Source organism: Mesoplodon densirostris, chromosome 1, assembly GCF_025265405.1.
Source record: "Mesoplodon densirostris isolate mMesDen1 chromosome 1, mMesDen1 primary haplotype, whole genome shotgun sequence".
In the NCBI taxonomy this organism is placed as follows: domain Eukaryota; kingdom Metazoa; phylum Chordata; class Mammalia; order Artiodactyla; family Ziphiidae; genus Mesoplodon; species Mesoplodon densirostris.
Window position 1 is genome coordinate 153,258,487 of NC_082661.1, and position 19,302 is coordinate 153,277,788.

The window sequence follows — 19,302 nt, forward strand, 5'->3', positions numbered from 1 at the left end:
AAGGAGGGGGCTTCCCTGGTGGCGCAGTGGTTGAGAGTCCGCCTGCCGATGCAGGGGACGCGGGTTCGTGCCCCAGTCCACCTGCCGATGCAGGGGACGCGGGTTCGTGCCCCGGTCCGGGAGGATGCCACGTGCCGCGGAGCGGCTGGGCCAGTGAGCCATGGCCGCTGAGGCTGCGCGTCCGGAGCCTGTGCTCCGCAACGGGAGAGGCCACAACAGTGAGAGGCTCGCGTACCGCAAAAAAAAAAAAAAAAAAAAAAAAAAAAAAAAAAAAAAAGCAAGCTTCAAAGGAGGGACTTCCCTGGTGGTCCAGCGGGTAAGACTCCACGCTCCCAATGCAGGGGGCCTGGGTTCATGCCGCAACAAAGATCCCGCATGCCACAACTGAGACCCAGCGCAGCCAAAATAAATAATCTTTTTTTAAAGCTACAAAGGACAGACTGACTCTTTTGTTAGAGGCTAATGCAGGGGCTAATGCAGCTGATGACTTTAAGTGGAAGCCAATGCCCATTTACCATTCTAAAAGTCCAGGGTCCTTAAAAGTTAGGCTCAATCTACTCTGCTTATGGTCTATAAATGGAAGAACAAAGCCCTAGATGACAGCATATCTGTTTACAAGATTTACTGAATATTTTAAACCAACTGTTGAGACCCATGGCTCAAAAAAAAGGTTCCCTGCAAAATATTACTGCTTATTGACAATGCACCTAGTCACCCAAGAGCTCTGATGGAGATATATCACGAGATTAATGTTTTCATGCCGCTAATACAATATCCATTCTGCAGTCCATGAATCAAGGAGTAATTTCAATTTTCAAATCTTCTTATTTAAGAAATACATTTCATAAAGCCACGGTGATTCCTCTGATGGATCTGGGTACAGTCAATTGAAAACCTTCTGGAAAGGATTCACCATTCTTGATACCATTAAGAACATGAGTGGTTTGGACTTTCCTGGTGGCGCAGTGGTTAAGAATCTGCCTGCCAATGCAGGGGTCACGGGTTTGAGCCCCGGCCCGGGAAGATCCCACATACTGCGGAGCAACTAAGCCCATGTGCCACAACTACTGAGCCTGCGTGCTGCAACTACTGAAGCCCACACGCACCTAGAGCCCGTGCTCTGCAACGAGAAGCCACCACAATGAGAAGCCCGTGCACCGCAACGAAGAGTAGCCCCTGCTCGCCACAACTAGAGAAATCCACGTGCAGCAACAAAGACCCAACGCAGCCCAAAGAAAAAAAAAGAACATTAGTGGCTCACGGGACAAATTATCAATATTAACAGCACTCTGGAAGAAGTTGATTCCAACCCTCGTAGATGACTTTGAGGGATTCAAGACTTCAGTGGAGGAAGTCACTGCGGGTGTGGTGGAAACAGCAAGAAAATTAGAATCAAAGTGGAGCCTAAAGCTGTGACTGAATTGCTGCAGTCTCATGGTAAAACTTTTAACAGATGAGAAGTTGCTTATGAGTGAGCAAAAAGTGGTTTCTCGAGATGGAATTGACTCCTGGTGAAGATGCTGGGAAGATTATTGAAATGACGACAAAGGCTTGAAAATACTATGTAATCTTAGTTGATAAAGCAGGGCTGGGCTTGAGAGGATTGACCCCAATTTTGAAAGTTCTGCTGTGGGTAAAATGCTATCAAATGGCATTGCACACTACAGAGAAACGTTCACGACAGGAGGTCACATGATGTGGTAAACTTCATTATCGTAAGAAATTGCCACAGCGACCCCAGCCTTCAAAAGCCACCAACATGGAGACAAGACGCTCCACCAGCAAAAAGCCCCTCAAAAGGCCCAGATGATGGTTAGCATTTTTTAGCAATAAAGTACTTTTAAATTAAGGTATGTACATTGTGCTTTTAGGCATAATGCTATTACACACTTATTAGACTACATACAGTACTGTGTAAACATAACTTTTATATGCACTGGAAAACCAAAAAATTTGTGTGACTTGCTCTGTTTTGGTATTTGCTTTATTGCAGTGGTCTGGGACTGAGCCTGCAGTATTTCTGAGGAATGCCTGTACATATAAAATGGTACCTGGCATAAACAGTTCAAATTATCCTGTTGATAGCTATTATATACTTTTTTTTTTTTACTTTTAAGTCTATTTTAAAACCTCTACAAGCCCTTAAAGACACAGACACAATTCTGTATTTTGCTACACAAATTCTAAACTACAGTCCTTCTATTTTCAATACATTTTGATTTTGGGGTGGGAAATATGCCCTCTCAAAATACCAAATTACTTTGAATAATTACTTTGGTTTAGTTTCTTGTGAAAAAGAAAACACAGTTGCAATTCCTACAGGATTAGTACAGAATTCAACCTGGATCCCACTGCAGGCTGGCTCTAGGTTCTACCTTTTGGTGTTTTTAATTTTTGTATTTTTTCCCCTAAATATAATATATAGACACAGTCTCAAAAGAAATAATCCAACTAACATGTTTAAATAATCTTATTTTGTCAAAATGTAATCATATACTATGTGTCACTAAGGGATATAATTTTCTGAATTTGCACTTTACCAACTACATGACATCCTAATGGTATATTAATAATAGTTCTCTCTATACTTAAAGTGGATCATAAAACAATTATGAGTTTTTATATCTTGGTTTTGTAAAATGAGGACACCCACAAACTAACAAGCATACTCAAGGAATAATAAATTCTGTTCAAAAACAAAGGCATGATTTTTAAAGGTTAGCACATGAGGTAAAGAAGTGTTTAACAAACATTTATCAGCGGGGAAAATCCCAAACTAAGAAGTGAACTGCTCTTATTTACATACAGCATTTATTAAGGAAAAATGCACCCTGATGGACCAGGAAAATCTTAACCTGCCACAGAAATCAGACAGATGAAATACAATGTAATAGAAACAAAAATTTTCTCTCTTCCATAAAACCAAGATTAGGGATGCTAGTAAACTTAAATGCAAATATAAAGGCTGCCAGACCAATCTTCTATATAAATGCCTTCCAAACTTCCATTTCAGAGACCAGGATGAGGGATTTACGGGGGAAAATCTTTGAATCAACATTTTATCTTCAATTCTTTGCTTCACTGACTTCTGACAGTTTGGCAAATTGGGGGTCATCACATTTAAAAGAAATGCCAAAGCCTGACAAATGCAATCTAAGAAAAATAGTATAAATTCCAAATGCCTGTGCAATTTTCTGTAGTTCCTAGCATTCTACCCCAAAGTTATCAGATTTAAAACTTAAGCCACTTCCTTTAGATGGTATAATTTTAGCAAAAACCATTATCCAAAGTACAGGATAATTAAGGTAACACTAAAATCATATACCCAAAATTCAAGTCTAATGCCCTTTTGTTGTTCTGGGTTATTTGGTGTGTAGAAGGATGTATGCAGATATTAACTTTGTTTTCGAAAAAACCTGAAAATTTTCCAATCTGATTCTATCTTACAGTTTCCTCAGTATATGTTCAGGAATCTCCCTCTTTGGAACTGAATACTACTTAGTGGCCACCAACATGGTCCACTTAAAAATAGATCTCCACCCCTCATCCCCCATCTGCCATGGTCTAAAAAATGTGCCAGCTTCCAGTTTGGGGCCTGTTACTCACAGCCAGAGCTGAAAACAAATATACTTCACCTTTGCTGGTTTCCAGATTTCAGCTTAATACAAACAGGAGTCATGGCCTTGACTGACCTCTTCTCTGTCCAACATTACTTTTGCAACTATTCTACTACAGAAGCTATTTTCCTTAAAAATATTAAGATTTATATGCTTAAATATTCAAACACTATGCATAAGGGTAAGACAAAGTAAGAAGTATTAATTTGGAAAAAAATAAAAATAAGAAACCTGAACAACTAGATATTATTTTTAAAGAAAGGGGACCAAATTCCCTGGTTTCAAAATTCAAATTTGACTCTAGTTTAAAAGGAAAAAAAAAAAAAAAAAAAAGGGACCAGTGATGTCATACATTAAATTCCTAGATAGGCTGTACTTCTTTATGTCAAATTTCACTTAAACAAACTTTAAGGTATCAGTGCAGAACAGAACTGCAGTGAAAGGACAGAAACATAAGTCTTCAATTTTTATTTAAGAATAGGTATGACTTCAATCAAAATAAGGTTAGAAAACCCAAAGAAATATCAGGAGTTGGCCTCTTTCAGGGAGTCCTTTAAAAAAATCTACCATTTGGAATAACTACTGCACATCAGCTTTTGAGTTTTTTTTTAAATGTCTAACTATGTGAAAATTTTTAGAGTAATTTTACTAGGAGGAAATTGGATATAATTTGGTACCTTCCCACATGGCACACTGACATGGAATAAACAAAATGGCAGGTGGGAAAGGGGAAGGAGGAAGACACAGAAAGTATAATTATAAGGGGTAAAAAAGTTTTTTAAAAAGTAGGAGTGAAGAATCTGAAACCATAAGAACAAATTGTGTGCGTGTATATACATATATATGTATAAAACAATTTCATATCTTAAAAAATAAAATTGGAATGTTATTTCACTTAAAATGTACAGCACACAAAATGTTTTGTAGTGGTAAAAAGTGTACACCAATGTAAATTTTCACAATTTTCCAGTAAGTAAGTTCTGAATCAAAAAATTACTATTACAAACCCTTTAACCAAATGTTTATTTTTTGTTTCCAGCATTATAACTTGCTATAATTCATAAACTTCAATCTAAGTAAGTTTTTAGACACTGACCTAGGTCCTTAAGCACTCACTTATCCAGCAAAGAGATTATTCACCCAGCTACCACTCTTGCATGGACAATGCTCACTGGTACCTGAACAATTTAAAGTGCATATGAATTCTTTTGATGAATGGAGACACAGCTGTAGTTTTGCACTAAATTTTCAATTACTGAATTGCATGTTTTTTCGTCTTGATACCTTATGATCATTAGAAAGCTACTTATCACATAATGTTATAATCATACATTATGCTAAATGTCCATCTGTAACTGCAACTCATGTTACAGACACACTACTGTCTATATTATACAAAAGTCATGGCCACAAGTTTCCGCATAAGAGGTTTACTTCTCTCTCAAAGCAAGAACTATCCCACAGTTCAGATTTACACAAGTAGTGCCTCTTTTAAAATAAATTAAAAATAAAATGCTGTCCTGTCTGTGAAATTATAAATATTTCTAGTCCACTTTACATAATGTTAAAATGCTTATAAATGCATTATCTCCTAGTAAATACACATTATGGGACTGAAGCCAGTTAAAAAACAAAAACAAAAAACCAGTCAGCACACTGGCCCATGGAAATATCTAGGGCTATTTTATATTTCCTATCACTAGGAAAATTAAACTAAATAAGGGAAAAAAAGCAAAGAAGAGAAAAGAAATTTTACAAAATGGCAAGTAGCATGACCTAAAAGAGTGTACTGAAATCTCTTCCTTCCATTCAGTAACAACGCCCTTTCTGGAATGAACATTTATGGATAACTAGGTTAGGAAAGTGTTCCTCTTAGTGCTCAGGGCAAAAAACACAAGGTACGTTAAAATAATTTCTACATTCTAGAAGGAAAGACAGACTTTGAAATGGAGTGACTGTTTTAAAAACCGCAAACCAAGATTTAGCCAGAATGTTCAAGATTGACAGGTTTTGATGGAGTGAAATCTTCACTGGCAACAAAATTAAAAATCATAATCTTACAGATGCTGCTTATTTTTTACCAATGTGAAGGAAACATGATTGCAAGGTACAATACACACTGACAGCTAAAATGAAAAATTATGAACAATTTAGGTAACCAAAATGTTTCCTGCTGAAACATAAAAACATGATTTCCAAATTGATTCAACTTGTAATATGTCTCTTAGAAGTAAGAAGTTGTTTTAGTTCTGTGGACTGTTGAATTGCTCTTTACATAAATATTTCCTCCATCTTAAAAAAAAAAAAAAAAAAAAAAAACGGCTTCTGAATGGCATCGACTCCTTCAGTGTGGGAAAGCAGTCTTGGCAAACGTGTTTCCAAGGCTCCCTCCAAGGTGATTCATTCCATCGAGTCTATAATATCTCCAGATCTACATGTCGAACTTCAGGATTTCGTTTCTGGAAGGAAAAAAAAATCACCGCTACATTATTAATAGCAAAAGACAATTTTCTGTTTCCTTTTATTCCTTTTGATCACTAAAGCCAATGAAAACATTTGGTCCAACTATTTCATTGTAGCATACTAGCAAGAGAAATATTTACAGAGGGAAAAACATAAGATCAATAGATGAACAGACCAGTTATACACTATAAAATATATAGTAAGTAGTCCAGCCTCCCTTGAGTTTTGTCCATATGTTCATTAATACAATAATGGATTAAGAATCTAGTATGTGCCAAGCACTGCAAAGCACTGGAAATATGCTCATTTGTGATGAAAATCACTGCAAAGCAATAATAATAATCGAAAGACTAAATTGATATTAACTTATTATATACATTCTAGTAACAATCCATATAGTCTTGATCTAAGCACTGTGCTAGAAAGTAGAGCTATGATTATTAAATAAGACTCTACTCCTTACCCTGAGGGACTCAGTTTAGCCAGAGAGAAAAGTGTATGAATAACCTCTACGAGCAAAAGCGTTATAGCTAATAGGGACTTTCCTGATGGTCCAGTAGTTAAGACTCCACGCTCCCACTGCAGGGGGCCTGGGTTCAACCCCTGGTCAGGGAACTAGATCCCACATGCATACCACAACTAAGGAACCCATGAGCTGCAACTAAGGAGGCTGCCTGCCACAACTAAGACCTGGCACAGCCAAAAAATAAAAGCATTATCGCTAATAATAATAACCAGTTAACATATATTGAGCGGTTACTCTTGTGTCAAGTACTATGCTAGTAATAAGTAAGGGGCTTCACGGGAAGTGTGTTTTAAAATCCTCATAATAACCCAATTATTTCCATTTTACATATGAGAAAAATGAAGGTTAAAGAAATTAACTAACCTGTCCAAAGTCACACAGCTAGTAAGTGATGGAGCCAGGACAGATTCCAGGCCTGACTCCAGACCCCAAGGCTCCTATTTTAATGTACTAAATAACTCTGGAAACAAAAACATGAGATCTATTACTTTTGCTCATGAGATCCAGAAAGAATTCATGAAGGATATAGTATCTAAACAAGGTTTGAATACCGTGAATTTTCCAGATAGATGATGAAAAGGGACTAGACAAAAGAAATAGCATGAGCAAAATCAAGAGAGCCTAGAAAGTATGCACTAGCAATATGGTATAGTTAGCACAGAAGCTGCAAAAAGCAATGAGGTTGGAAAGACAGGCAGAAGCCAGATTGTGAAAAATCTTAAGGAATTTCAGTAACGATGAAAAACATTTTTTAAAAAATATTTTTCTTTATTTATTTGGCTGCTCCAGGTCTTAGTTGCAGCACGTGGGATCTTCGTTACCACGTGTGGGATCTTTAGTTGTAGCATGTGGGATCTAGTTCCCTGACCAGGGATCGAACCTGGGCCCCCTGCATTGGGAGCGCAGAGTCTTAGCCAATGGACCACCAGGGAAGTCCCTAAAAACATCTTTATTATATGCCTACACTGTACCAAGCACTGAAGTATACAACAATGAATAGGAAATAAACAGCAGTTGCCTTGAATGAACTTATCTCTAGTGAGGAAATACAGGTAAGTAAGCAGGCAATTGTAATAATCTGCTACTACAGAGCAAAGTAAAGATTTGAGGGGATTTTTCCCCTATGGATACATAAAGGAAGGACATCTAACACAATGTGGGGGGGGGATTAAAAGTTTAATAAAGTGAATATAATGATATTGTGAGACTGTAGGACAGAAGAGACTTATAAAATAACTAAATCTATACCTACCTAAGAGGAAATGTTTAAGTCAGGAGGAGCAATGTAAGATTCTTACGTAGAAATACTGCAGTAAATATAAGAGAAATACTAAAAGTATTAAAAATGGTTATCTCTAAAATGTAGAACTAATGATTGAGGAAGGCGAGGCAGGTGACACTTTTGTATAAGCTTTTCAGTTCTGTCTGATTTTGTAAACTGTGTGTATTATTTGATAAAAACCGTATAAATAAATCAACAAGGGGAAAAAAGCTCTTCTAAGGGATTCTAATAATCAGTCAGGATTAATAACTTCTAGCTTAAAAAATAATATCCCAGGAACATCTGCATATTATTCATATTAAACGAATTTAGATATAAAGACAAAAACCTGGTATAATACTGGAGTGTAGCTCCAGCTAGAGCACTCATTCTGTTTAGTGTGCACTGGGATTTTCCTTACAACTAGTGCTGGTCAACTGTACCTAGGGGTGCTTTTCTCTTGGTTCCTAAGGTAAGAGTGATCAGGGACCCCACAAGGGGGTGGCGGATGATACTTTTGTTCTCAATGTTTTCTTTATCTTAAAGGGACCCCACAAGGGGGTGGCGGATGATACTTTTGTTCTCAATGTTTTCTTTATCTTAAACTATTCCCTCTGTCTAGAATTTCTTAAATTCAATATGGAATAAAAAAGACTTCCTCAAACAGAAATGAAACTGAATTTTATTTTCCCATTCCAATCAACCCTTACTCATCCCAATATGACTTGAAAAATTTTAGCTGTTCATGGAAAGTTTAAAATCATTCAATCTAAAAAGCACTATATAACAAATGTGTACTAAGAAAAATCTGATCCTAAGAAAAAGAAACTAAAAAGTTAATTTACTCTGCTTTTTAAAATCAAGTTTTCAGAGAAAATTAACCAAATTCCTAAAATGTATGTGTCCATTACAAAGCAGACACACACAATGTGTTTGCTGAATGAATGAGAAAAGAAATAGGATTAATATCCTTAAAATTTAATGTTTAGTGCATAACAATATATCATGTGCATAGTAGAAATTAACATATTCATATATTCATGAATATATAATTGTTAAATAGAACTGAAAATCAATAATTGGGTCCAACTTATAATTTTCATTCATTTTTTCACCAAATACTTATTGGTCTATTATGTCCCAGGCACTGTTCAATGCGAATTGGAATATTTTACACATCACAGATTTTGTTCCAACACTCACATTATGCAGAGATAAAAACCAAATTACATAATTTATTTTACAATGCTGTAGACTCAAGTAAAGAAAATACTGCAGGAGTATGTAATTAGAGATGCAAAAGACATAGTAAAGGGCAGAGCATTTAACTGGAATTTATTAGAAATTTGCTATGGCATCTTCCCACTGAATTAATTTCCAATGTAATTATTTCCCCCCAAACAAAGAAACTTCATGGAGATATAGGACAAGGGTCTATCTACTGATTGAATATAGAGGTAAAACAACAACAACAACAAAAATCTATGTTAACAATTCAAACAATTTCAAAATAAGAACAAGATGTATTTCACATTATAATATGGGACTTTATAAATTAGCCTCTATTATTTGTAACATCTTAACATAGTACTATGTAAGTTACAGACTTCAAGCCAAAAATATCGCCTGTTCTAATACCTTAGATCAATGGCATTTACTCAAAGAGATGGCTATAATGCTGCAGAATTTTATCACTGAGTGTGACCTTCCAAAGTAATTCAATAATTATTAAAATTTAAACTTAGAAGGCAACTATGCTTAGATACTAAAAAGGAGCGAAAATACCAATGTACAAAGTTTTTGTTTTCAAAAGAAAATCAGCTTATTTTCATGCATTCTCTTGGTCTGGTACCTTAACTATGAAGAACTTTCTTTTCACTTGAGATTAATTATATCTTATTACCACCTTAGGGATGTTCCCACCTGAAAGTGTAGGCAAAATGTGGCTTCTTGGTTTGAAAGACTTATATAATTCAAAAACACGAGATAATTCAGTCTATTAATGATTTAATAGCTTCTAGTTAAAGCACAAAATTAGCTTAAAAAATAATAAGCATATCTGATTGTGATAAGAGTAAATACAATTAAGAATGGCCAACTTGTTATTCTTAAATCAGCTTCTGACACTGTTTCTATTAAAGAGTAAAGCCAAAATAGTTAGTTTTAAAAGTCCATTATTTTCCTTGCCAGGGAAATAAAAACAGATAGAATGGAAGTGCAACATTTATTCATTCTCCAATCACCCTGCAAAAAAATAATCATCTCACATTTTATTCAGAACAATGGTATTCAAAGCGTGGTTCAAGGATTACTGGGTTACTGAGACATTTTCAGGGGGGACTCCGAGGTCAAAACTATTTTCATAATTACAGTAAGATGTTTTTTGCCTTTTTTACTATGCTGACATTTCCTCTGATGGCATGGATAAAACTGCTGGCACCTTCACACAACTCAAGGCAACTTGCACCAAATCATACTGGTAGTCATTGTGTTCCTTTATTGCCACCCAGTTTTTTGTTTTTTTTTTAAAGCCAGTTTCACTTTAAAATGTCCTTCATGAAGTAGTAAAAAGTATTGGTTTATTAAACCTCAACCCCTGAATACACTTTAAAAAAATATTCGGTGACAAAATGGGAAGTTGTGCTTCACGCTGAAGTCTGATGTTGTCACAAGGAAAAGCATCCCTGTGATTGCTTGAATGAGCTCAATCAGACGGTTTTTATCTCAACACCCTTTTTACTTGAAAGAATAACTAACAAACTATGGTTATTCAAATTTGGGTATTTGGCAGGCATCTTCTTAAGAAATAAACAAAATGAGTCTACTACTTCAAGGAACACAACAGTATTTGTTGCTAATAATAAAATGCAAGCTTTCAAGTCAAAATTAGAATATTGAAAAACTCATATCCACCACCATGAGCCTGACAGCTTCCCAATACTTAGAAATGTATCAACATTTGCATGATGTGCATAAATTCAGTGAGCCAGTATTTTCCAAATGACCAATTCATAATGTTAAAGAATCGAGCATGGGTTAAAAAGATTCAGACACTAAAGATGTTAAAAAAAAAAAGATTCAATCAGAGTATAAAGACAGACCAACAGATTTTAATATAATAGTGTATAGGAGAGTGCTAATCATACTCAAAGAGAGGTCTGGCCTTTGCTCTTGGCTATTGGGAGGTAATCTCTAGGTCCTTGGAATATTCCGCCTGATAATTATGTCTTTGTTTATCTTTGTCCACACAGTATCTGCTCTACCTCCAGAAGCAGGTGGAAACTAAAGGTGTCGGCTCTTCCTGAGAGGGGCTGGAGATGAAAGGTCATCCACTCAAGCAGTCAACTACAGAGCCCCAAAAACATTTCTGGACACCAAGGCTCGGTTGAGCTTCTGTGGTTGGCAATATTCCATGTAAACTGTCACACACCACTGTCAGGAAAATAATACCGTCCATGACTCCATGGGGAGAGGACAAGTGAAACTCCAGGTTTGGAACTCTGCCCTATGCATCTCTTCCTTTGGCTAGTTTTAATCTGTATCCTTTCACTGTAATAAACCATTCAGTGAGTTCTGTGAGTCCTCCTAGCGAATTATCAAACCTGAGGGTGGTCTTAGGAACCACCTGAACTTTGCAACTGGTGTTAGAAATGAAAGTGGTCTTCTGGACTGTGCCCCCTAACTTAACAAACAGTATATAAAAAGTTCATCGATATGGTTTCAGATTTCACAGCACAACTATGCTTTAAGAGGTTACCGGTTGTCAGGTTTTGGTGTAATATTAAAAGAGAAATACCAAGTATCTGGAAAGACTATAAGAATACTTAAAAAGGCTCCTCCTTTTTCTTCATATTCTTCAACCAAAATAACGTATGGTAATAGACTGAACGCAGAAGCACAAATGGGAATCTAGCTCTTAGGTTTTTGTAAAAATGTAAAACAATACCATTCTTCTATTTATTTCATTTTGGAAATTATAGTTACTTTCCTTCAAACTGTTATTTATATTAACATGAAATACATTTATTAGGTTTTCTAAATGAATAAATATTTTTAAATTTCTCAATTTTAATTAATAATTTGGTAAATATAAATAAATATAACTTAAAAAACCTCTTTTGAGTCCTCAATAATTTTTAAGAATCCTAATATCAAAATATTTGAGAATTGTTCATCTAGAAATTCTGAAAATCATGCCTGATAAGCTCATGAACTATAATATTAACAAAATCATCTTTTTTGAAGTGCTTCTATTAATCCAATCACATATCTAGATTCTAAAAGATAGTAAAATAGTGATAGTAATGTTTCCCTTCAATTTTTGTCTTTGTTTCTCTTCAATTTTTAACAAAACTAAACAAAAATCAACATGAGCTAAAGAAAATACATTGCCTTCAACAAAAGTTATAACCGTTAAAGATCATTTACAAGTTTTCTTCATTGCAAACAATTAGAATTCAAATGTCAATAAATGACAATTTGAGAGCACTAACACTTTTTTAAAGGCAGTCTGGTTAGATAATATTTCAGTAAAAAACCAACAGGTTGTAATGATCTCCAACTGAACAGAAACAAACAGAAAGTATAAAATAATGTCAGACGGGCTAAAGAAGTATGTATGTATATGTTTAAGGTCACATTCTTTTTTTTTTTTTTTTTTGCGGTACGTGGGCCTCTCACCGTTGTGGCCTCTCCCGTTGTGGAGCACAGGCTCCGGATGCGCAGGCTCAGCGGCCATGGCTCACGGGCCCAGCCGCTGCGCGGCATGTGGGATCTTCCCGGACCGGGGCACGAACCCGCGTCCCCTGCATTGGCAGACGGACTCACAACCACTGCGCCACCAGGGAAGCCCCACACTCTTTTTTAACTTTAGAACAGAGTCTAAAGTTTCCCTTTTACCTTTCTCTAGAAACGTTAGAAATGCTTCTTATTTAAAGACAAACAAACAAGGAAAAAAACGTTGATTACTTTAGAAACTAAGCAAGCAGTATAGAATAGTGGTTAAAAGTATGGAATTTGAAATTGAACAGCAAAGGTTCAAATCCCAAGTCCTATACTACCTTGAGTATATTATCCAGCTTCTCTAACCCAATCATTTTCTTGCCCATAACTACTGATACGTTACGGGGTTACTTAGAAAATAAAAGTATACAACTGATGCAATTAGCATAGTGTCTGACACAGATAAGTACTCAAAAAGTAGCTGACACTGTATTATATTATTATTATGAATATATCTTACTTTCAGTTCCTTCTCAAGTCTATCTACTTCAGCTCCTAAAGTATCAATAATATTTTCTCCATGTTTAAGCATAAAGGTCTCTAGTTCTTCAGGAGTCTTCACTTCTTGAATTTCCTATAAAGAAAATGATAGCAGAAAAATGAAACAAATTCTTAAAAAAGTCATAGTGGTACACTGATAATTTCTTTTAAAAATTATAACCAACACCGTTAAGTTTAATGAAAAATGAAAAACTTTCAAGCCATAGGCAATGGACCACATATTTCAAAAAAAAACTAAATTTGAGAAAAAATTGAGTACAATGGTCTACAGAGGTAGCACTGCAAAATCAGTGGGAAAAGAACAGACTAATCAGTAAATAGTGCTGGGGAAGTTATTTTTTTATAGGAAGAAAATACTAAATCCCTACCTCAGACCATTAAACAAGTAATTCTAAGTGGATTGAAAACCTAAGGGTAAAAAACAAACCTTAAAATTTTTAGAAGAAAAACAGAATATTTTTATGATAATGGGATACAGAAGGATTCCTCAAGAAAGATAATAAAAGGCATAGAGAAAAAGATTACAAATTTGACATAAAATTAAAAACTACATTAAGTCTTCTGTACAACAACAAAGTGGAATGATAAATTATAAACTAGAAAGTTATCTGCATATACACAACTGAGGAAGGATTAGTACCCAGCATATTAAAAATAAAACATTTATAAATCTGTCAGAATAACAGAAATTAAACGAACAAAGAAGCAAGTACAGGAAATCCCAATCGTCAATAAATTTCTATGTTTATTAACCTCACTACTACCAGGGAAATATAAATTAAATCAACAGGATACTATTTCATATCTATCATAATGATAAAAATTTCAAAACTCCGTCAATACAATCTAGCGAAAATGTGAAGCAACAGAAACTTTGATACATTGATGGTGGGAGTTAAATTGACACACTTTGGAGAACAATTTGCCAATATCTAAGGAAGTTGAAGATATGTTCATCCAATGGCCCACCTATGCTTTAAATCTAGCTATGTAATGCCCTAAAGAAATTCTTGCACATGCAAACAAGGAAACATGTATAAGAATGCCACTGTGGCAATGTTTCCAATAGTTTAACACTTGAAACAATATAATTGTCCATGAAGTAGGGACTGGATAAGCAAACTGCAGCATATTAGTAAGATGGACTATTAAATAGCAAGTAAATTAATTAGAGGTATATATATTAACAGAGGAGGAATCTCAAAAACATGCTGTTTAGCAAATTATAGAGGAAACCATATGATATGATACAATTTATACCAATTTTTAAACGTCTAAAATGTTACATATTCCGCTAAGAAAAATATGTTGAAAAGTATAAAAAACTGAATGGAAATGACAGGTACTAAATTCAAGATAATTGTGAGTTCCGGGGATGGAGAAAAGAGAATGGGATCTATAAGGAGAAACAAGGACTGTAATATTTTTGTAATGATTTCTTTCTTTTTTAAGATCTTAAGCAAGTACAGTACAGTAAAATGTTAATATTCGACAAAGGCAAGTGGTAGCCTCTGCTCTGTTCATTATATTATCTTGTATAAATTTTCTTTTAAAGTACTCTTAATAAAAAAAGCATGGATTCTGGAGTCAGAGAGATCTGAATTCACATCTGATTCCATATGATGGCTCTGCAATTTTAGGCAAGTTACTTAATCTTTCTGTGCCTGAACTGGCCTATATATAAAAATGAAAATATTATTTCTTTACCTCACAGGTTGTTGACAGTAAATAAAGTAACATATATGAAACGCCTGGCACACAACAAGCACTTTAATAATAAGTTACCTCTTCTACTGTCTCCTCTGAACCAGCTGAAACCTGAAGTGACTTTTAAGACTTATAAAAGAAAAAGTTTTATTTTATTTACTTAGGAAGTAATTTTTATAACCCTTGGCTAAATAAGAAGAAATCAATAAACACTTTAACTTACTTGTAGCATTTGGTCAAAATCTTGTTTTTCCAAATATGATCTCGTAACAACTCGGCCATCAAAATCTACTTCTGCCTTAAATCTTACTTTCCCTAATCCTAGATCTGTGGCTTTAACGTCATGAATTGCCCTGCAACCAATAACAATACATACAAATTTATATACACAGACATACATTTTAATGGCAAAAAGTCTAGAATTCTTGTTTTTTTACTACCAGTGATGAAAAATGGACTAAGATGGCTTTCAGAGTGTTCGCCATTAAGCACCATCTATCATTTTCCAAACAAATGTTCATTTAGCTCTTTTTGCATAATGCCATACGAAGGTGTAAACAATAAATACTATTTTATGGTAATTTGTATATATATGGACTACACAGTTTGTGGATTAAAAAATCAACTCTAAATTGCTTTTCTACAATGTTGTCATTTTATCTTATAATCCCTTTTTCCTTTTTTCAATAGCTTCTTTAAAAGTCTTCATACAACTCTGTGAAGTACTCCATTGGCATGAGGTTAATAATAACTACCTAGGGACTGATGTGGGGAATAATGAACCAACATATATAAAATGTTTAATATGCTACCAATTACACAGCAGGCATTTAATCAAAAACATTCATGAAGTAGATTAAGATGGCATCTTTACTTTACAGATAAAACAATCCCAGAGGGGCATAAGAGACCTGCCTAAGGTAACTCATCTAGGCAACAGGAGAGCCAGGACTCACCCCCAGATCTTTAGATACCCAAACCTACTGGTCTTTCCATTATACCATTCTGCCTTCCAGAAAGGAAGCAGATGCTCAAGCATAATTGCTTTTCCATACCTCCTGCCCTAATCCTCAGGAATCAATTTTCTCCAGAAAACTAATGAGAAATTCCTTTCTTTCTAGAGTAATCATTATAATATCTTTTCTTTAGAGGATACATAAGAAAATTATAAACACTCTGAATTCTGAGGACATAGATATCCTACCGGGAAAACAAGCTTAAGTGAGAATCCAAGTACTCTTAAAACATCTGACTCTAATTTCTGAGAGATCTTAAGCAAGTTACTAAATACTGAGTCTAAAATTCTTTATCTATATGAATAAAGAAGTATAGATGAAAATAAGAATTAATGATTTTATATTTATAAAGTTATGCATGCCCAGACTGAAAAAGAACTTGTCCAGATTGGTAAGAGGTTATATAATTTATTCATTTAAAAAAACCATATCTAACTCAGTCTTAACGAAAGATTTAAAATACTCATGATTTGACTAATACTTAATTAGCAGTTAATAAAAATGTTGATATACTTCTTCCTTATGTTCTTACACATAACTGCAGACAGAAAACTGTGATAGGCAGCTTCTATCATGGTTCCCAATGACCCCCCCAACCCCCTCCTGTGTTCAGGCCCTTGTGCAACCCTCTCTCCTTCAACTGTGGGCTAGACTTAGCGATTTGCTCCTAACCAACAGAACATGGCAAAATGATGAGATGTTATTTCCAAGATTAGATGACGAACCTGTGACTTTTATCGTGTTCACACTCAATATCTATTGTCTTCTGAATCTGCATACTTCGATTAAGTAAGCTACCATGTTGGACAGTCCCACATGGCAAGGAACTAAATCCTGTTAATAATTACATGAGAAACCTTAGAAGCTGATCCTTCCCCAGGAGATGACTATAGTCCCAGCCAACACCTTGACTGCAGTCTATGAGAAACCCTAGGGTACAGACCTAGGTAAACCATGCCCAGATTCCTGACCCACAGAGGCTGCGAGGTAATAAATGTTGTTTTAAATCACAAAGTTTTGGGGTAATTTGTCACAGAGCAATATAGATAACTAATACGCTGATTAAAAAACTGTATGAACTTTCTGGAATACTAACATTTATTTTTTCCAACAATTTAATCTACAGATCATCACTATTCCAGAAAATTTCAAATTTGCCACAGTGAGTCTTTCCATTTACAGTTCTTTTTTTAGACTTTAATTATAAACAATATATGCAAAATTATAAACACACATATACCTAGCAAATGGGTACCAAAATACATGAAGCAAAAACTGACAGAAATGAAAGGAGAAATAGGCAATTCAACAATAACAGCAGGAGACTTTAACATCCTACTTTCAATAATGGATGGAACAACTAGGCAAGAAGATCAACAGGGAACTAGAAAACGTGAGCACTATAAAATCTGACAGACACAATGCTCCATACAACAGAAGAATATACATTATTCTCAAGTACACATGGAACATTATCCAAGATAGATCATATGCTAAGCCATAAAACAAACCTCAGTAAATTTAAAATGACAGAAATAATAAAAAGAATGTTCGGCAACCACAATGGAATGAAATAAGTAACAAAGACATTTGAGAAACTCACAAATATGTGGAATTAAACAACACACCCCTAATTAACCAATGGCCAAAGAAGAAATCTAAAGTGAAATTAGAAAATGTTTTGAAGTGAATGAAAATGAAGACACAGCATACTAAAATTTACAGGAGGCAGTGAAAGCAGGGCTTAGAAGGATGTTGATAAATGTAAAAGCCTATATTAAAAAAGAAGATGGATATCAAATAAAAAACTTAACCTACCATCTTAAGACACTAGAAAAAGAGCAAACTAAACCTAAAGCAAGCAGAAGAAAGGAAATAATACAGATTAGAGCAGGAACTCATGAAACAGAGAAGAGAAAAACAAAGAAAATCAATTAAACCAAAAGCTAGTTCTTTGAAAAGACCAAGAAAATTGACAAATCTTTAGCTGGACTGACCAAGAGAAAAAAGAAAGAACACTCAAATTACCAGAATCAGAAATGAAAGAGGAGACATTAGTACCAAACCTAAAGGAATAAAGAGGATTACAAAGGAATACTAGGAACAGCTGTATACCAACAAATTAGATAACTTAGAAGTAATGGACAAATTTCTAGAAAGATACAAACTACTGAAACCGACACAAGAAGAAATAGATAATCTGAATAAACTAGTAACAAGAGATAGAATGAGTAATCAGAAAACTAACCATGCAGAAAAGCCCATGTCCGGATGGCATCACTGCTGAATTCTACCAAACATTTAAAGAAGAAATAATAACAATTCTTTATAAACTCTTCTAAAAAATCAGAAGAGGAGGAAACATTTCCCAATTCATTCTATAAGGTCAGTATTACCTTGATAACAAAATCAGACAAAGACATCACAAGGGAAGGATATGAATATGGAGTATCTCACATTAAGTTACTAAGCCTAATACTGATTCTAAGAATGCTCAATTTCAAATCTTGATCCAGTAGATAATTACTTAAGAGTAAACATATAGAGCTTAGAATATAAATCTACTACTCACATACTCATTTGTTCTACTGATGAAGATATAGAGGTCATTTTTTTAAAAATTAATTAATTTATTTATTTTTGCCTGTGTTGTGTCTTCCTTGCTGCACACGGACTTTCTCTAGTTGTGGTGAACGGGGGCTACTCTTCGTTGCAGTGCGTGTGCTTCCCATTGCGGTGGCTTCTCTTGTTGCAGAGCAAGGGCTCTAGGCACATGGTCTTCAGTAGTTGTGGCACGTGGGCTCAGTTGTTGTGGCTCACGTGCTTAGCTGCTCTGCGGCATGTGGGATCTTCCTGGACCAGGGCTCGAACCCGTGTCCCCTGCATTGGCAGGCGGATTCTTAACCACTGTGCCACCAGGGAAGTCCAAGAGGTCATTCTTAAAAGATTTAACTTAAAGATTTTAATTAAGAAAAATACATTCTTATTTTAAAGTTTAATGTATGCGCATGTAGGTAAGTAGTAGAAAACCAGGATTTTTTTTTTTTTTTTGGATGTGGACCATTTTTAAAGTCTTTATTGAATTTGTCACAATACTGCTCTGTTTTATGTTTTGGTTTTTTGGCTGCGAGGCATGTGGGATCTTAGCTCCCCAACCAGGGTGAAGTCTTAACCGCTGGACTGCCAGGGAAGTCCACAAAAGCAGGATTTTAAAGGACTGTTCCTTCCCCTTCATTCTGAAACTACACTGCTGCTGAAATTCACTAAAAAGTCCTATTAGAACTCTGCATCTCTTCTGATTACCTCCTAACTCTTCAATTCTTTATTTTTATATCATTTAAAGATAAAGATTATATGGAAAAAACATTTAATATAATCTAAAACAAGAAGTCTATTTTCAAAAAAGTATAAATTATATTCAATTTGGTA

At 35.0% G+C, this 19,302-nt stretch overlaps 1 protein-coding gene across 4 annotated transcripts in view; it reads right to left on the bottom strand.

Moving 5' to 3' along the window:
• Positions 1 to 2,588: 2,588 nt before the first annotated feature.
• Positions 2,589 to 19,302, bottom strand: part of SLC30A9 (solute carrier family 30 member 9) — a 73,857-nt gene continuing 57,143 nt past the window's right edge. For 2 of the 4 annotated variants that reach the window (XM_060110598.1, XM_060110582.1), the window contains 3 exons: positions 15,081 to 15,210; positions 13,110 to 13,223; positions 2,589 to 6,076 (listed from right to left, as the gene is read on the bottom strand). In XM_060110598.1, coding sequence (XP_059966581.1) covers positions 6,032 to 6,076; positions 13,110 to 13,223; positions 15,081 to 15,210 — 289 coding nt within the window. In that variant the 3' untranslated portion in view covers positions 2,589 to 6,031. Of the gene's footprint in view, positions 6,077 to 6,969; positions 7,067 to 13,109; positions 13,224 to 15,080; positions 15,211 to 19,302 lie in introns of all 4 variants that reach the window. The other 2 variants (XR_009533592.1, XM_060110592.1) reach the window with 2 other exon arrangements.